This window comes from Macrobrachium nipponense, chromosome 11, assembly GCF_015104395.2.
Source record: "Macrobrachium nipponense isolate FS-2020 chromosome 11, ASM1510439v2, whole genome shotgun sequence".
NCBI classification, from domain to species: Eukaryota; Metazoa; Arthropoda; class Malacostraca; order Decapoda; family Palaemonidae; genus Macrobrachium; species Macrobrachium nipponense.
The window spans coordinates 47,976,545-47,994,206 of NC_061087.1; the positions used below are offsets into that span (position 1 = coordinate 47,976,545).

The following is a 17,662-nucleotide window of genomic DNA, read 5'->3' on the forward strand; positions in this document are numbered from 1 at the left end:
GTCAGTTCCATATAAACGTACTGGAGGCAATGGCAGTGTTCTTGACTCTAAAAAGGTTGCGCACCACCAAAGTACTCCCACATAAAGCTAGTTCTGGACAGCGCAGTGGTAGTACATTGTATAAACAGAGGAGGCTCCAAGTCACGTCATCTAAATCATGTCATGGTAGCCATCGTTCTCCCTGGCAGACAAGTTCAGTTGGCATCTCTCCTCCACTCAATAGCTGGAGTGAGAAACGTCATAGCAGAGCGTTATCCCGATCAGTGCCCCTAGAGTTCGGAATAAGGTCACTGGACAACAGTTCGTTCCAATGGATCCTTCAAAGAGTTCCAGGGCTACAGGTGGATCTCTTCGCATCTCAAGCGAATCACAAAAACTGCCGTGTTATGTAGCCCCAACCTGGACCCTCTGGCCTATGCCACGGACGCCCTGGCTCTAGACTGGAACAACTGGAAGAAGATTTATGTCTTTCCTCCAGTGAATCTTCTCATGAAAGTTTTAAACAAACTCAGGACATTCAAGGGTTAAGTGGCTCTAGTAGCCCCAGACTGGCCGAAGAGCAATTGGTATCCCCTAATTCTGGAACTGGGCCTTCGTCCTCTTCGGATCCCCAATCCCAGGCTCTCCCAGTCAGTACAAACGAAGACTGTGTTCGCTCCCTCAGGGATTCTCAAAACCCTAACTTTATGGGATTTCATGAAGTTTGCGGCAAAAAGAGATGCGAATATTGACCCTCAGAATATTCTCTTCTTGGAATCCGATAAAAGGGATTCAACTTTGAGACAGTATGATGCTGCTGTCAAAAAGTTAGCAATCTTCCTGAGAGAATCTGATATTAGAATCATGACAGTTAATTCAGCTATATCCTTTTTCAGATCCTTATTTGAAAAAGGTTTAGCAGCTAGCACGATTACGGGACAAACAAGTCAGCCTTGAAAAAGATATTTCAATTTGGGTTCAACATAGACTTGACGGATTCCTACTTCTCGTCTATTCCTAAGGCATGTGCTAGACTTAGACCTTCTGTAAGGCCTACGTCAGTTTCATGGTTCTTAAACGATGTTCTAAAACTGGCTTCAGAAACCGATAATGACACATGCTCGTTTATTTTTATAATGCTCTTAAGAAAAACCCTGTTTTTATTAAGCTTAGCTTCAGGAGCAAGAATTTCAGAACTGTCGGCTTTATCCAGAGATCCGGATCATATTCAATTCCTTCCCACAGGGGAAGTCCTACTTTCTCCGGAACGTAGCTTTTTAGCAAAGAATGAAGATCCTTTGATGAGGTGGGAACCTTGGAAGGTACTACCCCTTCCACAAGATGTATCTCTTTGCCCAGTTTCAACCTTACGAGCCTTTCTGTCCAGGACCTCCTCATCCTCATCGGGTCCCCTCTTTAAGAGGGAAAAAGGTGGAACTTTATCCATTAAAGGCATCAGGCAACAAATCCTGTACTTTATTAAGCAAGCCAATCCTGACTCTTTCCCGAAAGCACATGATTTCAGAGCAGTAGCCACCTCAATTAATTATTTCCAACATATGAACTTCGATGAGTTGAAAAAGTATACCGGATGGAAATCGCCGACAGTGTTCAAACAAGTCATTACCTTAAAGTCCTTGGAAGCTCTGAAATTTTCAGCAGTAGTAGCAGCGGGTAACATAGTTTTCCCCTGACTCTAGCTAATTTGTAGTAGAAGATTCAGTCCTCCTTTCTACCTGCCTCACCCAACAGTTCGTCTATTCCTGCCTTGTTCATTTACATTCACCTTGTGTCTTAGCTGCTTTTATGATGGTGTAGTGGGTGCCCCTTATTTTTTTTGCTAGGGACACTCGCAGATGATTATAGATATTGATCTCATGGATGTTACCCCCTTATTTTTATGCTAGGGGATACATCTTATTTATAATGGTACGGGTTTTTGTATATTAAGTCATATACATTCCTTATATATTATCATTGTTGATTAATTTGTTCATTTGATTAGTTTAATTGCTATTATATTTTTGATACATGCCTTTACACAGATACCATTTTGTTACATGTAAGCCATTTTACCTCTGTATATATGTAAATTACCTTATGTTAAGAAACATGATTAGAATTAAGTGTAATTTAAGCATATTTCTATTTTTATATCACTGTGTATATGTATCTTTTTAGCAATTATATTCTTTTTATATTTATTTTCTCTTTTATTTGAGACCTATTCTGATTTATTTTATTACTTTTGTTTACAATCTTGTGCTATTTCTCTGGTACGATTTCGCGCAGCGACACGAGCTGAGCCCAGAAAAAAAAGGGATTTTGACGTAAGGAAAAATCTATTTCTGGGCGATTGGCTCGTGTCGCCCTCGAAATCCCACCCTACCCATCCCTTCGCCCAAGATTGTCTGCTAACTTCAGGATGGCCACCAGAGGCGCAGCAGTCGGCAGCATGGGATGGAGTAGTAGTAGTACGAGCTGCTCACTCTGTGGGTCGGCTCCCCTCATGGAGGGTTTTTGTAGTGGGAGATTTCTATTGGCATTTGGCTCGTGGTAGTGGTCTCACTCGCCTAGTGTTCATACCGACACCCTCTTGGAGGGTGAGGCGAGTCAGTTTATACTGGACCTTTTTCTTATTTTATTTTATTCTCTGGTATGTGTTTTAGTACATTTACCCTAGAAATAATAGATTAAAGGATATTTCGCTGGCGACACGAGCCAATCGCCCAGAAATAGATTTTTCCTTACGTCAAAATCCCTTAATAGTTTTATCACAAAAAGTGGATTTAGTCATGAAACTGAATTGAGAATACAGTAATTAGTGAATATTTCTTGGGGAAAATTACTGCGAAAAAGCAAATTTTCTGTGAATAATGAGTAGAGGTGACACATAGATAAACCTGCAAATAGCGGAGTCTGTGAATCTTGAGAATGCGAATTAGGGGGTCCACTACATATCTATGTCTTCTAGTGGTCAGGAATGGAATTTTCAGTTTTTTTCTTGAACTGTCTCTAGCACACATTACACACACCATGCAATTGTGATATCCACTACTAGTGCTCATGCACCCAGAACTCTGCAGAAACAACCCTTCTGGAAAGTCCCATATTATATTTTTTATTACCACATAAAAGGAAAATTCATGCATTATACAAAGTGCATAACCCTAAGGGTAATCTCTGGACCCACCAAAATTTACCATAACATCAAACATGCAACATAACCTGTATCTTTCCTCTACAGTGTAGACTGATCAGAAAACAACTAGGGTTGTGATATTGTACTAATAATGGCTTCTTGAAGTGGCAAACACATACCTAGAGTGACAGATTATGTTACTGTATGTATTTCAAAATCAGATACTGTCCCTTCAGGTGTAGTAATCAAATTTGTATTGGCCTTTCAAATGTCATAATTTATGGTCTGAGCTGTTTCCAAACCTAAGATAAAGCCAGTATGTTCCTAGTATTCCAGCAGGAAAGGAACATTGCAAGTGCAGGTAAATGCTGAAAATTCCATGACTCAAAGCTTACAGTCTACTTGTACCTTTATTCTACAGACATTAACTTTTTTATCTTTAGTTTCATGTGTTCTATATTATGTCCTCGGTCATATACATGTACACAGCGCTTTCAAAAGTTTTGAGACCCTTCAAACTAAGTAACACTGGAGATATTGACTGAATAGACCATTAACACTTTGCTAAAAAAAAAATAAAAAAACTTTAATAGAATTGAGTTTTGCTCAAGACAGTTTTATACATTCAAGTTCCTAAAACTCTATTATTTATGAATGGATTTTAATAATTGAAAAACAATATTATTAGTGATTATGTGAGAGTAAAATGGTTTAATGACATAATATATATTTGTACATTTTCAATATATATTTATATATTTTCTATATATATTTCAACTAATTTGTATGTATTTTTTGTTACTTATTTGTTAAGGTAAACAAACCCCCTGTTTGAAAATAGTACTTTTTTTATTGGATATAATTAAACTCTTTGCTGGATTTCAAATTTATTGAGAAATAATGGAGAAGAAAAATTTCAAAAACAAGAAGTTTTGTAATAGTGCTCAGATGTTTGTAGGAAAATAAGCTTTCTTCATGATAAGTAACAATGCATGGATATATTCTTTAGAATGAGAGAAAACAACAGTGGAAGATTCAGTTCCATTATACGAGGGTTGTCCGTAAAATAAGGTTCCCAAGGAGCTGAGTCGCAAGGAACGCTGTTTCGCGGGATCCGCCGACACTGGCATGTAGCTCTCTCTCTCTCTCTCTCTCTCTCTCTCTCTCTCTCTCTCTCTCTCTCTCTCTCTCTCTCACGCGCGCACGGCGAGCTGTCTGCAACGTTCAGTCTTGGCTTGGCGGCTGGTAGAGATGGAGCTCCCACTCGCTTCTCCCACCAGGTGCGAATTACGCTCTGTGCTTCGTTTTTTGTGTGCAAAAAACACTGCAGCAGTGGACATTCATTCCCAACTTCGTGAAGTCTACAAAGAAAACTTTGAGGGTACAACACGTGCACAAATAGTGCAGGAAATTCAAAGACAGATGCAGACATCTATGATGAACAGTGTTCTGGATGGCCATCGGTTGCGGACGAAACGATTGCAAAATTGGAAGAAACAATGCTGAAAGAGGGTGATGGTTCGGGAGCTCTGCGAGATGATCCCTGATGTCAGCAAGACCTGCATTGACAAAATTTTGACAGACATAGCCCCAAGTGACTACCATTTCTTCCCTGAACTGAAGAAACACCTGGGTGGGATGCATTTCAGAACCGGAGAGGAGCTGAAAGAAGAGGGATTAAGCTACCTTCGCAGCATGGTGGAGAGTTCTACGATTCGGGCATAAAGAATATGGTACACCGCATGCAAAAATGTATTGATCTTAACGGCGATTATGTCGAAAAATAGGAAAAAGTCTAAGCTTTCCAGAAATGTATTATTCAATGCCAATAAACATGTTTTTCATTGTGAAAAATCTTTGGGAACCTTATTTTACGGACAAACCTCGTAGGTAAAAAAATTCACAGGAACGAAAAGAACACACACACACACACACCCCTTCAATGCTGGGACATGCGTATTGGCATAATTTCACAAGTGGTGTACTGCAGGGTTTGGTGCTTGGTCTTTTGCTCTTCAAAATGTATATATAAAGGACCTGGACCTTTTGGGTAACTTACAGAATGGATACCAATTGTAGTCATTATACAGTAAAAGCAGTTCCAAAAAGACAGGAAGGAAATGGGTCAGTTGTCAGTAAAATGGCAGATGCATATCACTTTAAATACATCGAACATAAGTTATGATAGATTGCCAAGTACATATACTTACCTGGGAAGCAGGTAAAGAGTTTTCAGACATAATTGTCAAGAGAAATTCATGGACTGTTTATGTCCTTACAATTTGTTTCTTTTCCTGAAACAAATCCTAGGTTAGGCTTGTGATCTAAGATTCAGATGATGGAGCCGAAATCCACATCCTATCAAGAGGTCTCCAGGAGGAAAATAAATCTGGACAGAATACTTTCTTAAATTGAAATTGGTTCCCAATAAACACATTTTTGCCCTTTGTAAGTATTTCCTCTGTAAAACTTCCCATTTTCCACCATGGCAAGGGACAGTGTGTATTTACCAAAATGTTGAGGCTTATTCTTTTGTTTTTAATAGGCATTTTAAGAAAATTCCAGAAGCTTTTGTGAGTGTCACTATAAAAGTTAGCTTTCCAGGGTTCCAATTTACAGTTTTCAAAATTAAAGGACTGCAACTCTGTTGTCTTTTGAGGTAGGTCATCTTTCTCCACAATTGATATTTTCCATCATATAGAAACTTTACAGGCAGATTGGTTGCCATGCAAATATTTTATGAACACCATTACTATATCTGCATATTTTCATTTTCAGGCACAGTATGAATTTGTGTACAAGGCTCTTATTGAATTCATCGACAGCATTGGGATTAGAACCATGTAAAGAAAGATTCCAGTTCCAAATAGACATTGAGAAATCAGTCAGTTGGTTTATGAAGAAAAGGTTTGAACTTTGTTCTATCCACATTTTTATAAAATAGTGCAAAAAAAAATAAAAATTTTATCTACATTGTCTAGACAAATGATCTGCAAGATAGTTTTTATAATTATTTTTTACAATGCAACAGTGGTGTTTGTGTTTGGGAAATGTAATTTCTTAGTAAGAGGAATCTTTTTCGGAATCTCCCACCGTATGGTAGTGAAGAGTTGTTGTGTCACATGTTTGGAAGAAAAGACTGATAGATTTTATATATATATATATATATATATATATATATATAATATATATATATATATTATATATATATATATATATATATATATATAATATATATATATAGAATATATATATATATATATATATATATATATAGTTTTTTGCAGAATGTGGAAAGGTTATGTGATGTGTTTTAACATCCAATTATATTACTAGTTTGAAACTTATTTGCTGTTTTGAGTACAGAAAATATTCAAAGCTGACCTCGGCTCGAATTTTCTTTCAGCATATGACCAACACTGCTACCTCTAATGATGATGCATCTTGAATGCTGTTCAGCCTTCATGGTTAGGCATAAATTCAATGCTAATTAAGTAGTGACTTAAGGATATAGAAACAATAAGAATTTTTAGGTAACGGCTAGTGCTCAAATGTTTGTACCAGATCATTTTAATGTTTTTTAATCATACTGTTGCTTTTGTGAGGGGGGGATTATACAGGATTTTTATTAATCAAAATATTTTTGTCGTTTATTTTATAAACTGCATTGGCAGCATTTAATTTTTGTTTAGTGTAGAATATGAAAGTATTCTTGCTTTCCTTTTCTCTTTTTAATGATATTATTCCATAGTACATCATACATTTTCATTTACTGTAAATACTGTGTGTTGTATAAAGAAATTACAAATTTATCAGAGGTGCATTTTTTTTTCATGTTAACTTAGGTAATTGGCAAAATTACCAGAAAAGCAGAAGAGTTTTATGGTATGCCTCTTCAAGGAAATTGGGTAATTTCTGCTCTTTAGGGTAAAACATGCTAGGTATCACATGAGTGTTTTCCCCACTGGGGAATGTAAAAAAGGAAAAAATATTTGGAAAGGGGACCAGGTTCAGTGGGTATGTAGAACTTTTTGTAGCTGTGTTGGGACCATGTTATTTTTTTATTGCTACCCTACCTCTTGGATCCATGCTTGCACTGTAGTGTTTGAATCATATCAAACTTTCAGCATTGGCATATTTACTTTATTGTTTTTGATGTTATTGTTGAGAAATGATGTGGTTTTTATTTGAATGTTGAGAATTGATAATGTGATTTCCATTTCAGTTTGAATAAATTTTATATGGTCTGCATTGCACCATGTTTTATAAATAATATCCAATACAGTAAGGGAATGCTTCTTGCACTACAGTGGATTTTACTACACTTAGCAGTACTGTTGCTTTTGTCTGTTGCTGCTACTTACATACTATGTTTTAACTTCTTACACCTTTATATACCCTATTTAGACTTAAGCTGCTGATCAATTATTATAAAGCACTTAATTCTCACTTGTTATAAGTTTAAGCATGTGTTTAATCCTTTTTTGAAATGCTAACATATGGTGAATGCTTTTACTGCTTTTTAAAAAATGCCACTGGTATGTTTGATGCAGAAATTATACAGTTGTTAAAACTGATCTAGAACTTTCCTACTGTTTATTTTGAAGGCAAAGTGGAATCATTTCTCTGGTTTCAAAAAATATGGCAGAAAGCATTTGATATGTCAGAGAAAGATGTAGTGAATGCCAAAAAGGTGCTGATTCCTGTTGAAAATAGGTTTAAGTGTAAATGTTCCTTGCAATTATGAGTCTTTTCATAATTGAAATTTACAAAGAATACTACAAACATATAGAAGTAAGGTATAAAGAGTTAGTTTTGCAATTTTATTGCTAGTAGTTTAATCTTTTATTTCAGTTATGACTTTCTAGACACTTGAATTATCTCTTCTGTCATATGTTCGCATACATGTCTATTTGCCCTTTATCTAAATCTAAATTTAAAATACCTAATATTCTTACACAGTACTTGGAGTTGTATATTGAGCTTTGTTTCCCATTGCATTGTCCAGAGCTGCATTGTTTTTCTGAAATAAGAAATCATTGAATACAGTAGCTTTACCACATCTTTACCAAAAAGAGAAGTAAGAAGAATCATAATTACATAGTGTTCATCAAGGATGCGTAATTACCACATTATTGAATGAATGTATAATTTTGAGAATTGTATGGTAGTTTCAGTCTTATTGGCTTTTTAACTTGGAATATTTACTCCAGGCTGCAAGTAATTATATGAGAACCAGGTAAATGTTTAGGTTAAACTATTTAATAGTAATAATGCATATGCAATTTATCCCTTTAGACTTGGAATTGTCAAATGTAATTGTTTTTAGGTGTTTATGAATTTTTGATAATTACTTTGAATAATTTTTTACATAAACCCAATGTTTGTTAAATGCAAGTGCTGTAATTATGTCCAAAACAGATTGCAAAAATATAGTACGTATTCAAATTTTCCTTGGTATAAAGTGATAACAGCAAGGATTAGAAGATGAATTAATCGCTGAAATCAGAAAATTTTAAGAATTTAAAGTAAGGATTTTTTAAATAGACCTTGATATACTGTAAACTATTTAAAAGCAATATTTAAAACCATTTTAGAGCCATGTTTTGACATTTCTTTCATAATTATCTTAAATATGATGATTATCAGTAACTGATGACATTTTCACACAGATATGAAGGGAATAGATGGAAGATTTATTTGCTAAAATTATCAGTTGCACATGTGTATCACCCAGATCCATAAGGAAAGAATTTCAATGGTTTTGGAGACTTCAGAATTTTGTCCTTCAGTACAGGAAGATTGATTATTGCTTGTGCTGTACTCCTGTGTGTGTGTGTGTATGAATGTATTTATCATCATAAACATTTCAATGTCAGCTTTTGCTTCATGGGGTTAGACACGAGCTGGGTTTTTTCAGTTTTCCTCCGGCATATGTTCTTTCTTCTTATGCATATCCAATCTGTCTCCATCTATCACTTTATTCATGAATTCGTTAGCCCTCCTACTGACCATTGTCCTGCTACTTTTGTTGCTTTTCAGATGAACTGCTCCTCATCAAATATCACACATCTAAATATGTCAGTCTTGGAGACATCAATTTTCTAGCCTCTGGACAGCACATCTCATTACCACATCATCTTTCCCAGTATGATCTCTACCATACTCTGGCCATTAGTGTTACATCATTATAGACTTTTCTCCATTTACTTCGTAAGTAGTCATGTTTTTACAACTTAGAGTTATACAGGAATTAAATATCAACCACAAAGCTTTGCTCTCTACTAATGGGACATTTTTGTTTACTAGTATTTTAGCTCTCTCTCTCTCTCTCATCCATGCAGCAGCTAATCCTGTTCTTATTGCCCTCCCAACTTGGGCCTCACAGTCTAGTGTGTCCTTTTGCAATAGTTAATCCACTGCATCTGTGAAGACATGCTTATATCTCGCAGTATGTTTATCCACTTTCTTCTCTTCACCAATTGTCCTCATATAGTATGTTTTGTAAAACTGAGCATCTCTTGTGAAACTATCAGTTATATTCAGTACACCGTTTATAGCTCACACCCACACCTTCTCCATACCAGTTGTCATTTGACCTCTTTCGTGGTTGTATTTCCTTTCTGAGCACCGTAAGGTTTGTTTTGCTTTGATCATTTTCAGTCATCTGTTCTATCCATTTTTCCACCTTTTAAAAATTGTTGTGACCTTTTCTTTAGTTCTCACTGTTAACATAGGTCATTATATTAATATATATATATATATATATATATATATATATATATATATATATATATATATTATAGTGTTCCCCCTGTATTTGCAGGGATGCGTACCAGACCCCTGCAATAGCTAGAACCTGTGAGTACTTGGAACCCCCTCTTAATATGCGTATAACTTCTATCTTGAATATGTGGAAACACCAAAGTATCCCTAAAAATACCATCTGTATCAAATGTACATCAAAATACAGTTACTATTTAAGTTGTCCAGGTTTCTTTTTACACGGGAAACAATTGTATGTAGAAACAGAGAGAGAGAAAGAGAAAGAACAAAATATGTATGAACATTAAAAAATGTTGTTTACACTAGTACAACATACGTAAATAGGGTACTCACTAATGATGAATGTTGATTAAAGATGATGATGATGAATAAGCCGTGCAGTTCGATAAATGATGATGAAGATATGACTGAGCAGCTAAGCTGAGCAGTTCCATCTCCTCTGAGGGTGCCTCTTCACCTTCAGGAAGTGCTTCAGGAGCACTGACTGAGGCGATTTGGGAGGCACTGTCTCAGGCAATTTAGGAGGTACTTCTTCAGGTGCCTCAAGGGGCACTACTTCAGACGATTTGAGAGGGTTTGGAAGGTCCTTCTTTGTATGTGTGATGAACAATGTGATTGGCAGCTGCTGTTGTTGCTTCTTCATGGTGGTAAGGGCTCCAATGCCATATCAAAATTTTTGAAAACTTAATTAGCGTTCCAGGTAAGGATCCCACGTTGCGACAAACTCCTGGACATCGTTAATCATTCTTTTAACTTGGGACAGCGCTTCAGTCCGCCTGTCCTCCCCCTCCTGCTCCTGCTCCCCTCCTAAACCTTGAGTGTTCTTCTTCTTCACTGGCAGACTGTGTCAGGTCTTCCAAATCCTGGTCTGTCAGGGGGTCAGAGTGTTCATCAATGAGGGTGCTGACTTCATCCTCTGTGATATCATTAAAGGCTTCACCACCAAGAATTTTCGCTAACTGGACTGCCTTATTAATGGCCGAATGCTGGATTTCCTGAGGATAGAAGCCTTTATAATTATGGACACAGTCCTGCCACAACTTACCCCAGCATGCATTCAGGGTCTCCTTCATGCCCTTCAGCGACCAGTCGATGACAGACACGTACATAGCAATCATGAATTTATGCCAATAGGGTTTCAGTGGAAATTCACTATCACAGTCCATAGTATCAACAAGGTACTGGAGGGAGTTCCCAGTGTAGTGCCTTGAAGGCACAGATCGCACCCTGGTCCATAGGCTGGGGGAGAGAGGAACTTGAGCTGGACTTCTTTGTAATAAAGAATGAGAGGGTGGCCACCAGCATTGTCCATTATTGGCAAGACCTTGAACTCCATGTCCAAATCAGCCAGGTATTGCCTAACTTTAGGAATGAAGCTTTGATGAAACCAGTACTTCGTAAGGACTTTGGTGATCCAGGCCTTGGAATTGTGCATCCAGAACACAGGCAGCAATGCCTTGTTCTTATTTTTGGGTGCCCTGGGATTTGCAGCCTTGTAAATGAGGCCTGGTATGAGCATAAAGCCAGCAACATTCCCACACATAAGGAGGGTCACCCTGTCCTTATGTGTTTTGAATCTGGACGGTTTAGCTTCGTCCTTCATAAGATACGTCCGGGACAGCATCTTCTTCCAGAACAGGCCAGTTTTGTCCATATTGAAGACCTGTTCTGGGTAGTATCCTTTCTCCTGCAGGATTTTCTTGAAGGTCTCAGGATACTTCGCGGCTGCCTGCTTGTCGGTCGATGCTGCTTCCCCATGTAGGTAAACAGACTTTAGGTGGAACGTTTTCTGGAACCCATGGAACCATCCTTTGTTCACCTGAAAACCTTGGGGAGCTGATGATGGTCAAGGTAGTGGCTCTTCTTCCTCCTCTTCTTCTTCAGGAGCTGGTTCATCAAAGCCCAAGAATTCCAGTTCCTCTTCTTCTTTGCCTTCCTGTGTCTCTACATCGCCACCTTCCTCTTCCTCGACACCTTCTGTAGCAGTTGATAGCTCATGGTAGAGCTGTCATGCTTTCTCGTGAATGATTTTGGAGTCAAGGGGCATGTTCTTACGACAGTCCTTGATCTGGTGCACGAGTGCAGATTCCCTTTTCACGATTGTTTTGTCTCTCACTGTTGACACTGCCTTTGCTTCACCATAGTATGTCATGCTCACACTTTTTCTGATATTTTTTTATTTTTTTTATATATATATATGCATCTCACCGTGCTCTCATTCGCAATGAAATGGCGCCCAACTAAGGTGAAACTTTTGCCCTCCTTCAACATATCAAGAACTTTCACCTTATCAAGCCTCATTACAGTCTTCTTTCTCTTAGGCTCTTTGCCAGAAGCCTTAGAGGGAGCTGGGCACTTTTTAGGGGCCATTTTGGCATGAATCATACAGGTGTTTGCTGATACGTCAAACACAGCTTCGGGTTTGCATTCGCGCATATCAGTAACTTTCTATGCAGTGAGGCTGATGGAGAGATGTGCATTACGCACAATTCCATCTTCGCGAGATGGGACTCAGGTTTCATCCAATCAACGCCAAGTGTACAGTCAATGAGCGACAAGGAAAATGAATGCTGCCCCTGGATTGGCTGCTTTGCGGATGACAGCTGATAGCGTGTCGAGCATCATTACGTCTGGGTACTGCTCTAAAAAGGCTTCACAGCATCATAAGGTTTGCCATCTGCGGAAAGTTGTCTTGGGTGAAGCATCTTTTATGAAAAACCAATTATATTATTGAAATTATACTGTTTACATTAACTTATTACAGAACTGTAATATTTGAAAATTATTAAATCTTTTTTCATCAAAATGTATTTAGTCACGAAAAAATATTTAGTACGTATGCATGAAAATACTGCGTGCCGGAGACAAAAATGAACACACCCTGCTATTCCTGCTGTCTTACGTATTTTAGATATGCTCTGCGTACTTATAGTGTCGCCTAAAACACTTTATGTACATACATATCATGTTTAGAAATCATCATAAAACAAAACATTTCATAAAATGTACAGTCTGAGCAAATTATCAATGCGCATACTGTACCCAGTTGACCCAATACGTATACAGTAGTCCCCCATATTTGCGGGGGATGTGTACCAGGACCCCCCCCCCCCATGTATAGTTAGAACCCGTGAATAGTTGGAACCCTTATAAAAACGCTGAAAACAGCCTATTTTGTTAGTTAAAACTCAAGAAAATCCCACTACAAATTTTTATACTTGGTTTTTTAATAGTTTTATCACATAAAGTGCATTTTATGATGAAATTGATAAATAAAAACCAGAATTTGTGGATATTTCTCATAGAAAAATAATGTGCAAATTTTCCACGAATAATGCGGGAAAACTTTCCCAAGAGAAATCCGCGAATGTGAGAGTCCGCGAATCCGGAGAACACAAATACGGGGTGTCCACTATAGTTCAGTGTTCTTTCATTTGTGCGTGTTTTGCGTTTGCCCTATGGTATATATACACGTCTACGGATGAAAAATTATTCTTTAAAATATCCTCTAAATGTTGCGCTTCTCATAAGGCATTTGGCAAAGAGCCTAAGCGTCAGAGGCCCTTAAAGTTAATGATAAATGAGGAGAAAATAGATGTGATTGTCATGTAAGAGAGGGCAGAAGTCATGGAGAAGTAGCAGCCCATTGCCACATGACTGAGTGCAGTTGCCTGCATTAATAACGAGTATGAGTAGGGCAAAATACTTGGGGGGGCCATTCTTGGACATGAACTCGACTCCCTCTTTACTACTGTCCCACCAACGGACCAGGACTTTGAAAAATTTTGTGGTCTTTACAAATTGATCAGAAAAGTCAAGCAGATACAGACAATGGTAAAGTAATTGGCTAACAATGAAAAAAGGGCCACAAGTTTCATCAATACAGTTAATGAAATAGTGAAGCCCTATCATGCCTTGTTTGTACAAATGTACAATTACCTCAAAAAGGTGGTGCCTCCCGAAATCCCTGATGAAACGCCTCCTGAAGAAGGTGAAGGATCTGTAACTCCTGTACTTTGCTGTGCAGTCTATCTTCATCGTCATTCATCAGGCTGCACAAGTAAGAGCCGTATGATTTAATATTATATAATATTTAATGTCACATATTATACAGTAAATAACATGAAAAAACAGAATATTGCTTACAAAAAAATTTGCATCCGTGGATAGCGTGGGCCAACGAATAATTTTTTAGATATGTTCCACAGAGAAACCCATGAATGAGCAAGTCCTCCTGCGAATAATTTTTAGATAGGTTAAAGAAAAATCAGAATTCTCTCTCTCTCTCTCTCTCTCTCTCTCTCTCTCTCTCTCTCTCTCTCTCTCTCTCTCTCTCTCTCTCTCTCTCTCTCTCTCTCTCTCTCATAATTACATTTTATACACACACATGCACAGTAGAGCCCCAGACCTTAACGATAATCCGTTCCAGAAGCGTCGAGATGCTATTCAGTTGAGATCCAAATAAATATTTTCCTCAAGAAATAACTAAGAGTTGATTAATCCATTCTTGACCACCTTGCCTTTTAATACAAAACATTACACTTAAATTACCATTAAATAAGTTCAGATTTAAATAAAATATTGTATTAGACATCCTTTTTTTCATTTTTAAATAAATGTATATGCTGTCATTATAAACAAAACTGCCCTACATTCATTGTGGCCGTATTGCCAATGGTTGACCGAGCGCCACAGGCTATGCTAGGTATAGTGCGCACTGTACTGGATAGGCACAATACTTATTTGTAAAAATAAAACATTGAAAAATAAGGTTAGTTATTACAGTAAATTAATATAAAAAATAAGATGCTAAATCAGTTACACAAATGCCTCTTTTATACTTTTCAGTAATCTCCTTAAGTTCAGTTGTGGTTCTTACCATCTTCCTCTTCTGCTTGTCTGCAGTGGCTGTCTTGGGACCCATCATGGAGTCAAAATACAGAACAGAAAGCCACAAAAACTAAGGAATATTCCGATATACAAGTATACTTGTGCAAAACATTAGCAGCAGAGTGAACTGACTTTAAACATATATATATATATATATATATATATATATATATATATATATATATATATATATATATATATATATATATATATATATATATATATATATATATATATATGCATATACATATACATATACATATACATGTATATTTTTGTGCCTATCCAGTACAGTACAGTACATGAGTATATAGAGTAAAATAATTTGTGTTCAAGGGCAACTCATATCCTTCCTCATCCAACCTTGTCAATACTACATAGCTGTAAACATTAGTTATAAACAACAATCATCATACACTTTAATCTGAAAATTTTATCCAAAAAGCAATTATCTACTGTATTTTCTGATATTGTACAAAAACTCCATGGGTACACTTGAAACAAAAAAGCAACCCCTTCTTTTTCTCTTGTACATGACATAGTTACATATTTTTTAATTCGCCCCAAGCACTATAATATAAATTGTATTGTTAATAAAAAAGTGAATCCTTTTTTCTCTTGTAAGCAATGCAATATGATAGTTAGCACAAACACTTTTGTAATTTTCCCCAAAATACATTGTAGTCCTCAGAAAAGAATAAACATCTTTTCCTCTCATATGCGACACATATTAAGGTAGGCTGTATGATGTTTTTCATTTGCCCAATCACAGTAAAATACATCATACTGTACACACCATGCAATACAAACAATTTCTATCTTTTTCCCAAAAATACATCATATACATGAAAAAAAATACACCTGTTTTTCATTCGTGTGCAGTGCTCAAATTGATGCATTTACACAATTTTTCATTTCCCCAAAATACATTGTACAGAAAAATAACAATTCTAATAACTATTAAATTGCTTTTTGCCCTGTCACTTACCTGTGTGCGCTGCTCTTTGTGCTTTTGATGGGCAGACATTTTAAAAAGTTATATTAAAGTGAAAAGTTCTCTTCCACCTCCCTCCCCTCTACCAGCTCGACTGTGTCGTCGAGACTGGCATCCTCTGCTTCCTGTGCCTCCTGTGACTCCCAGAAGATTAAAGTGGTGAAGCATGAAAACATGAAATGAAACATATATACCAACAAAAATGATTGCATTTATCTTTTAGTTTGTAAAACTAAAAAGGAAAATACAGTGAAAATATAAATGAGAAAAGGATAAGATATAAAGTGAAGTGTGTGTGTGTTTCTGTATAGGCTTCAATGTAAGCATACCTCAGTTTTCGTTTCTCTCTCTCTCTGATCATACTGTATCTCAGTACTGTACATAGCCTTTAATAAAACATGACTTATTGTATCCTGAACATAAAACCAAACCAAACAAGCTCTAGCAAGTCAGAAGTCTACCTAGCCCTGCATCCCCACCCCCTCCCAGCCAGGGAAGCTGCTACCCAGATCTACCCGCCTCCTAAAACAGCGTTATCTGTGAGTGAGTTCTATATAGCACTTAATGCCTCTCCGTGCCCATGGTGCCCAGGCATCCAACCCACCCACCTTACCTTGGAAACTTTGCCAGGCCTCCCAAACCCTCTCTCAGTCTGTTTAGGACTGTAAGCAGTGTTACCAACAGGTTTTCCAGAGACCATGCAGATTTGTCAACAGTTGGAGTGTTTAAAAAGATGAAAGAAATGTTGTATATCTTGGGGCTTTGTCCTTTGGGTTCAGTTTTGTCTGGGTAATGTTGAATGATTACTATAATATATATATATATATATATATATATATATATATATATATATATATATATATATATATATATATCTATAATATATACATATATATATATATATATATAATATATATATATATATATATATATATATATATATATATATATATATATATATATATATATATATATATATATATATATATATATATATATATATATATATATATATATATATATATATATATATATATATATATATATATATATATATATATATATATATATATATATATATATATATATATATATAGTGTGTTTTTTAGGATAATGTATATTTGCAGTAGGGAAAGTTTCCAGAGGAATGGGTGAGGAAAGCTCTCTCTTTGTAAAGGATGTTGGTAAAGGTAACTAAACTTGCAAGAGTGAGAAACATCTTTGTTTAATTTTCCAACTTCTTTATCCTTTGATACTGTTTTGTGTATGGAAAAAAAATTTCTAATGAACTCCTCTGATTTTATTGGTGCAAATCAAATAACTTCACAATTATATAAGTTTTTTCTTAAATATAAAGCAATTATATTAAGTGTAAGTTAATGTGGATATGTTGACATTTTTAAATGATGTCCTTATTTCCATTGTATTGTGTATTGGTAGGGCTTATTAAGGAAGTTTTTGCTACTGTAGCCAAAGATAAGTTTAGTGTGAAACAGTCCGGAGACACTCATGTGCACCTATTATGTAGTGATGATGGATTGGTGCATCAAGAATTTCCTGTTATTTTCTATTTTCATCCGCTGCTCTATGACTTGGATGCATTATCCATGGTTTTATGTAAGACTTTTTCTCTTTTGGTACATTGAATATTTTGAAATTTATGAATATTTGTATGTTTGATGTACTGTTAAGTCCTTGAGGTGTTTTATGTTTTAGTACATGTAAGTAATTAACAGAAAATCGTGTTTTGTCGCACAAAAAATGAGCTAGGGCATAGCTTGTATCCCTCTCCTCATCCCTACATCTGGAGGGTGAAAGAGAAAAGGTCAACCTTGTAAATATTATTTATGTATCAAAATACCTCGATACCA

The 17,662-nt window shown here is 36.3% G+C and overlaps 1 protein-coding gene across 2 annotated transcripts in view; it reads left to right on the forward strand.

The window, feature by feature from the left end:
* Positions 1 to 16,647, forward strand: part of LOC135205750 (tyrosine-protein phosphatase 69D-like) — a 472,711-nt gene extending 456,064 nt beyond the window's left edge. The window contains exons 26-28 of one of the 2 annotated variants that reach the window (XR_010312592.1): positions 5,900 to 6,028; positions 9,948 to 9,982; positions 15,881 to 16,647. Coding sequence is in view for 1 of the 2 variants with exons in the window: in XM_064236870.1 (XP_064092940.1) it covers positions 5,900 to 5,968 (69 nt within the window). In the remaining variant the exon portion in view is untranslated. Of the gene's footprint in view, positions 1 to 5,899; positions 6,280 to 9,947; positions 9,983 to 15,880 lie in introns of those variants that run through there. The other variant, XM_064236870.1, reaches the window with a different exon arrangement.
* The last annotated feature ends 1,015 nt before the right edge of the window (positions 16,648 to 17,662 follow it).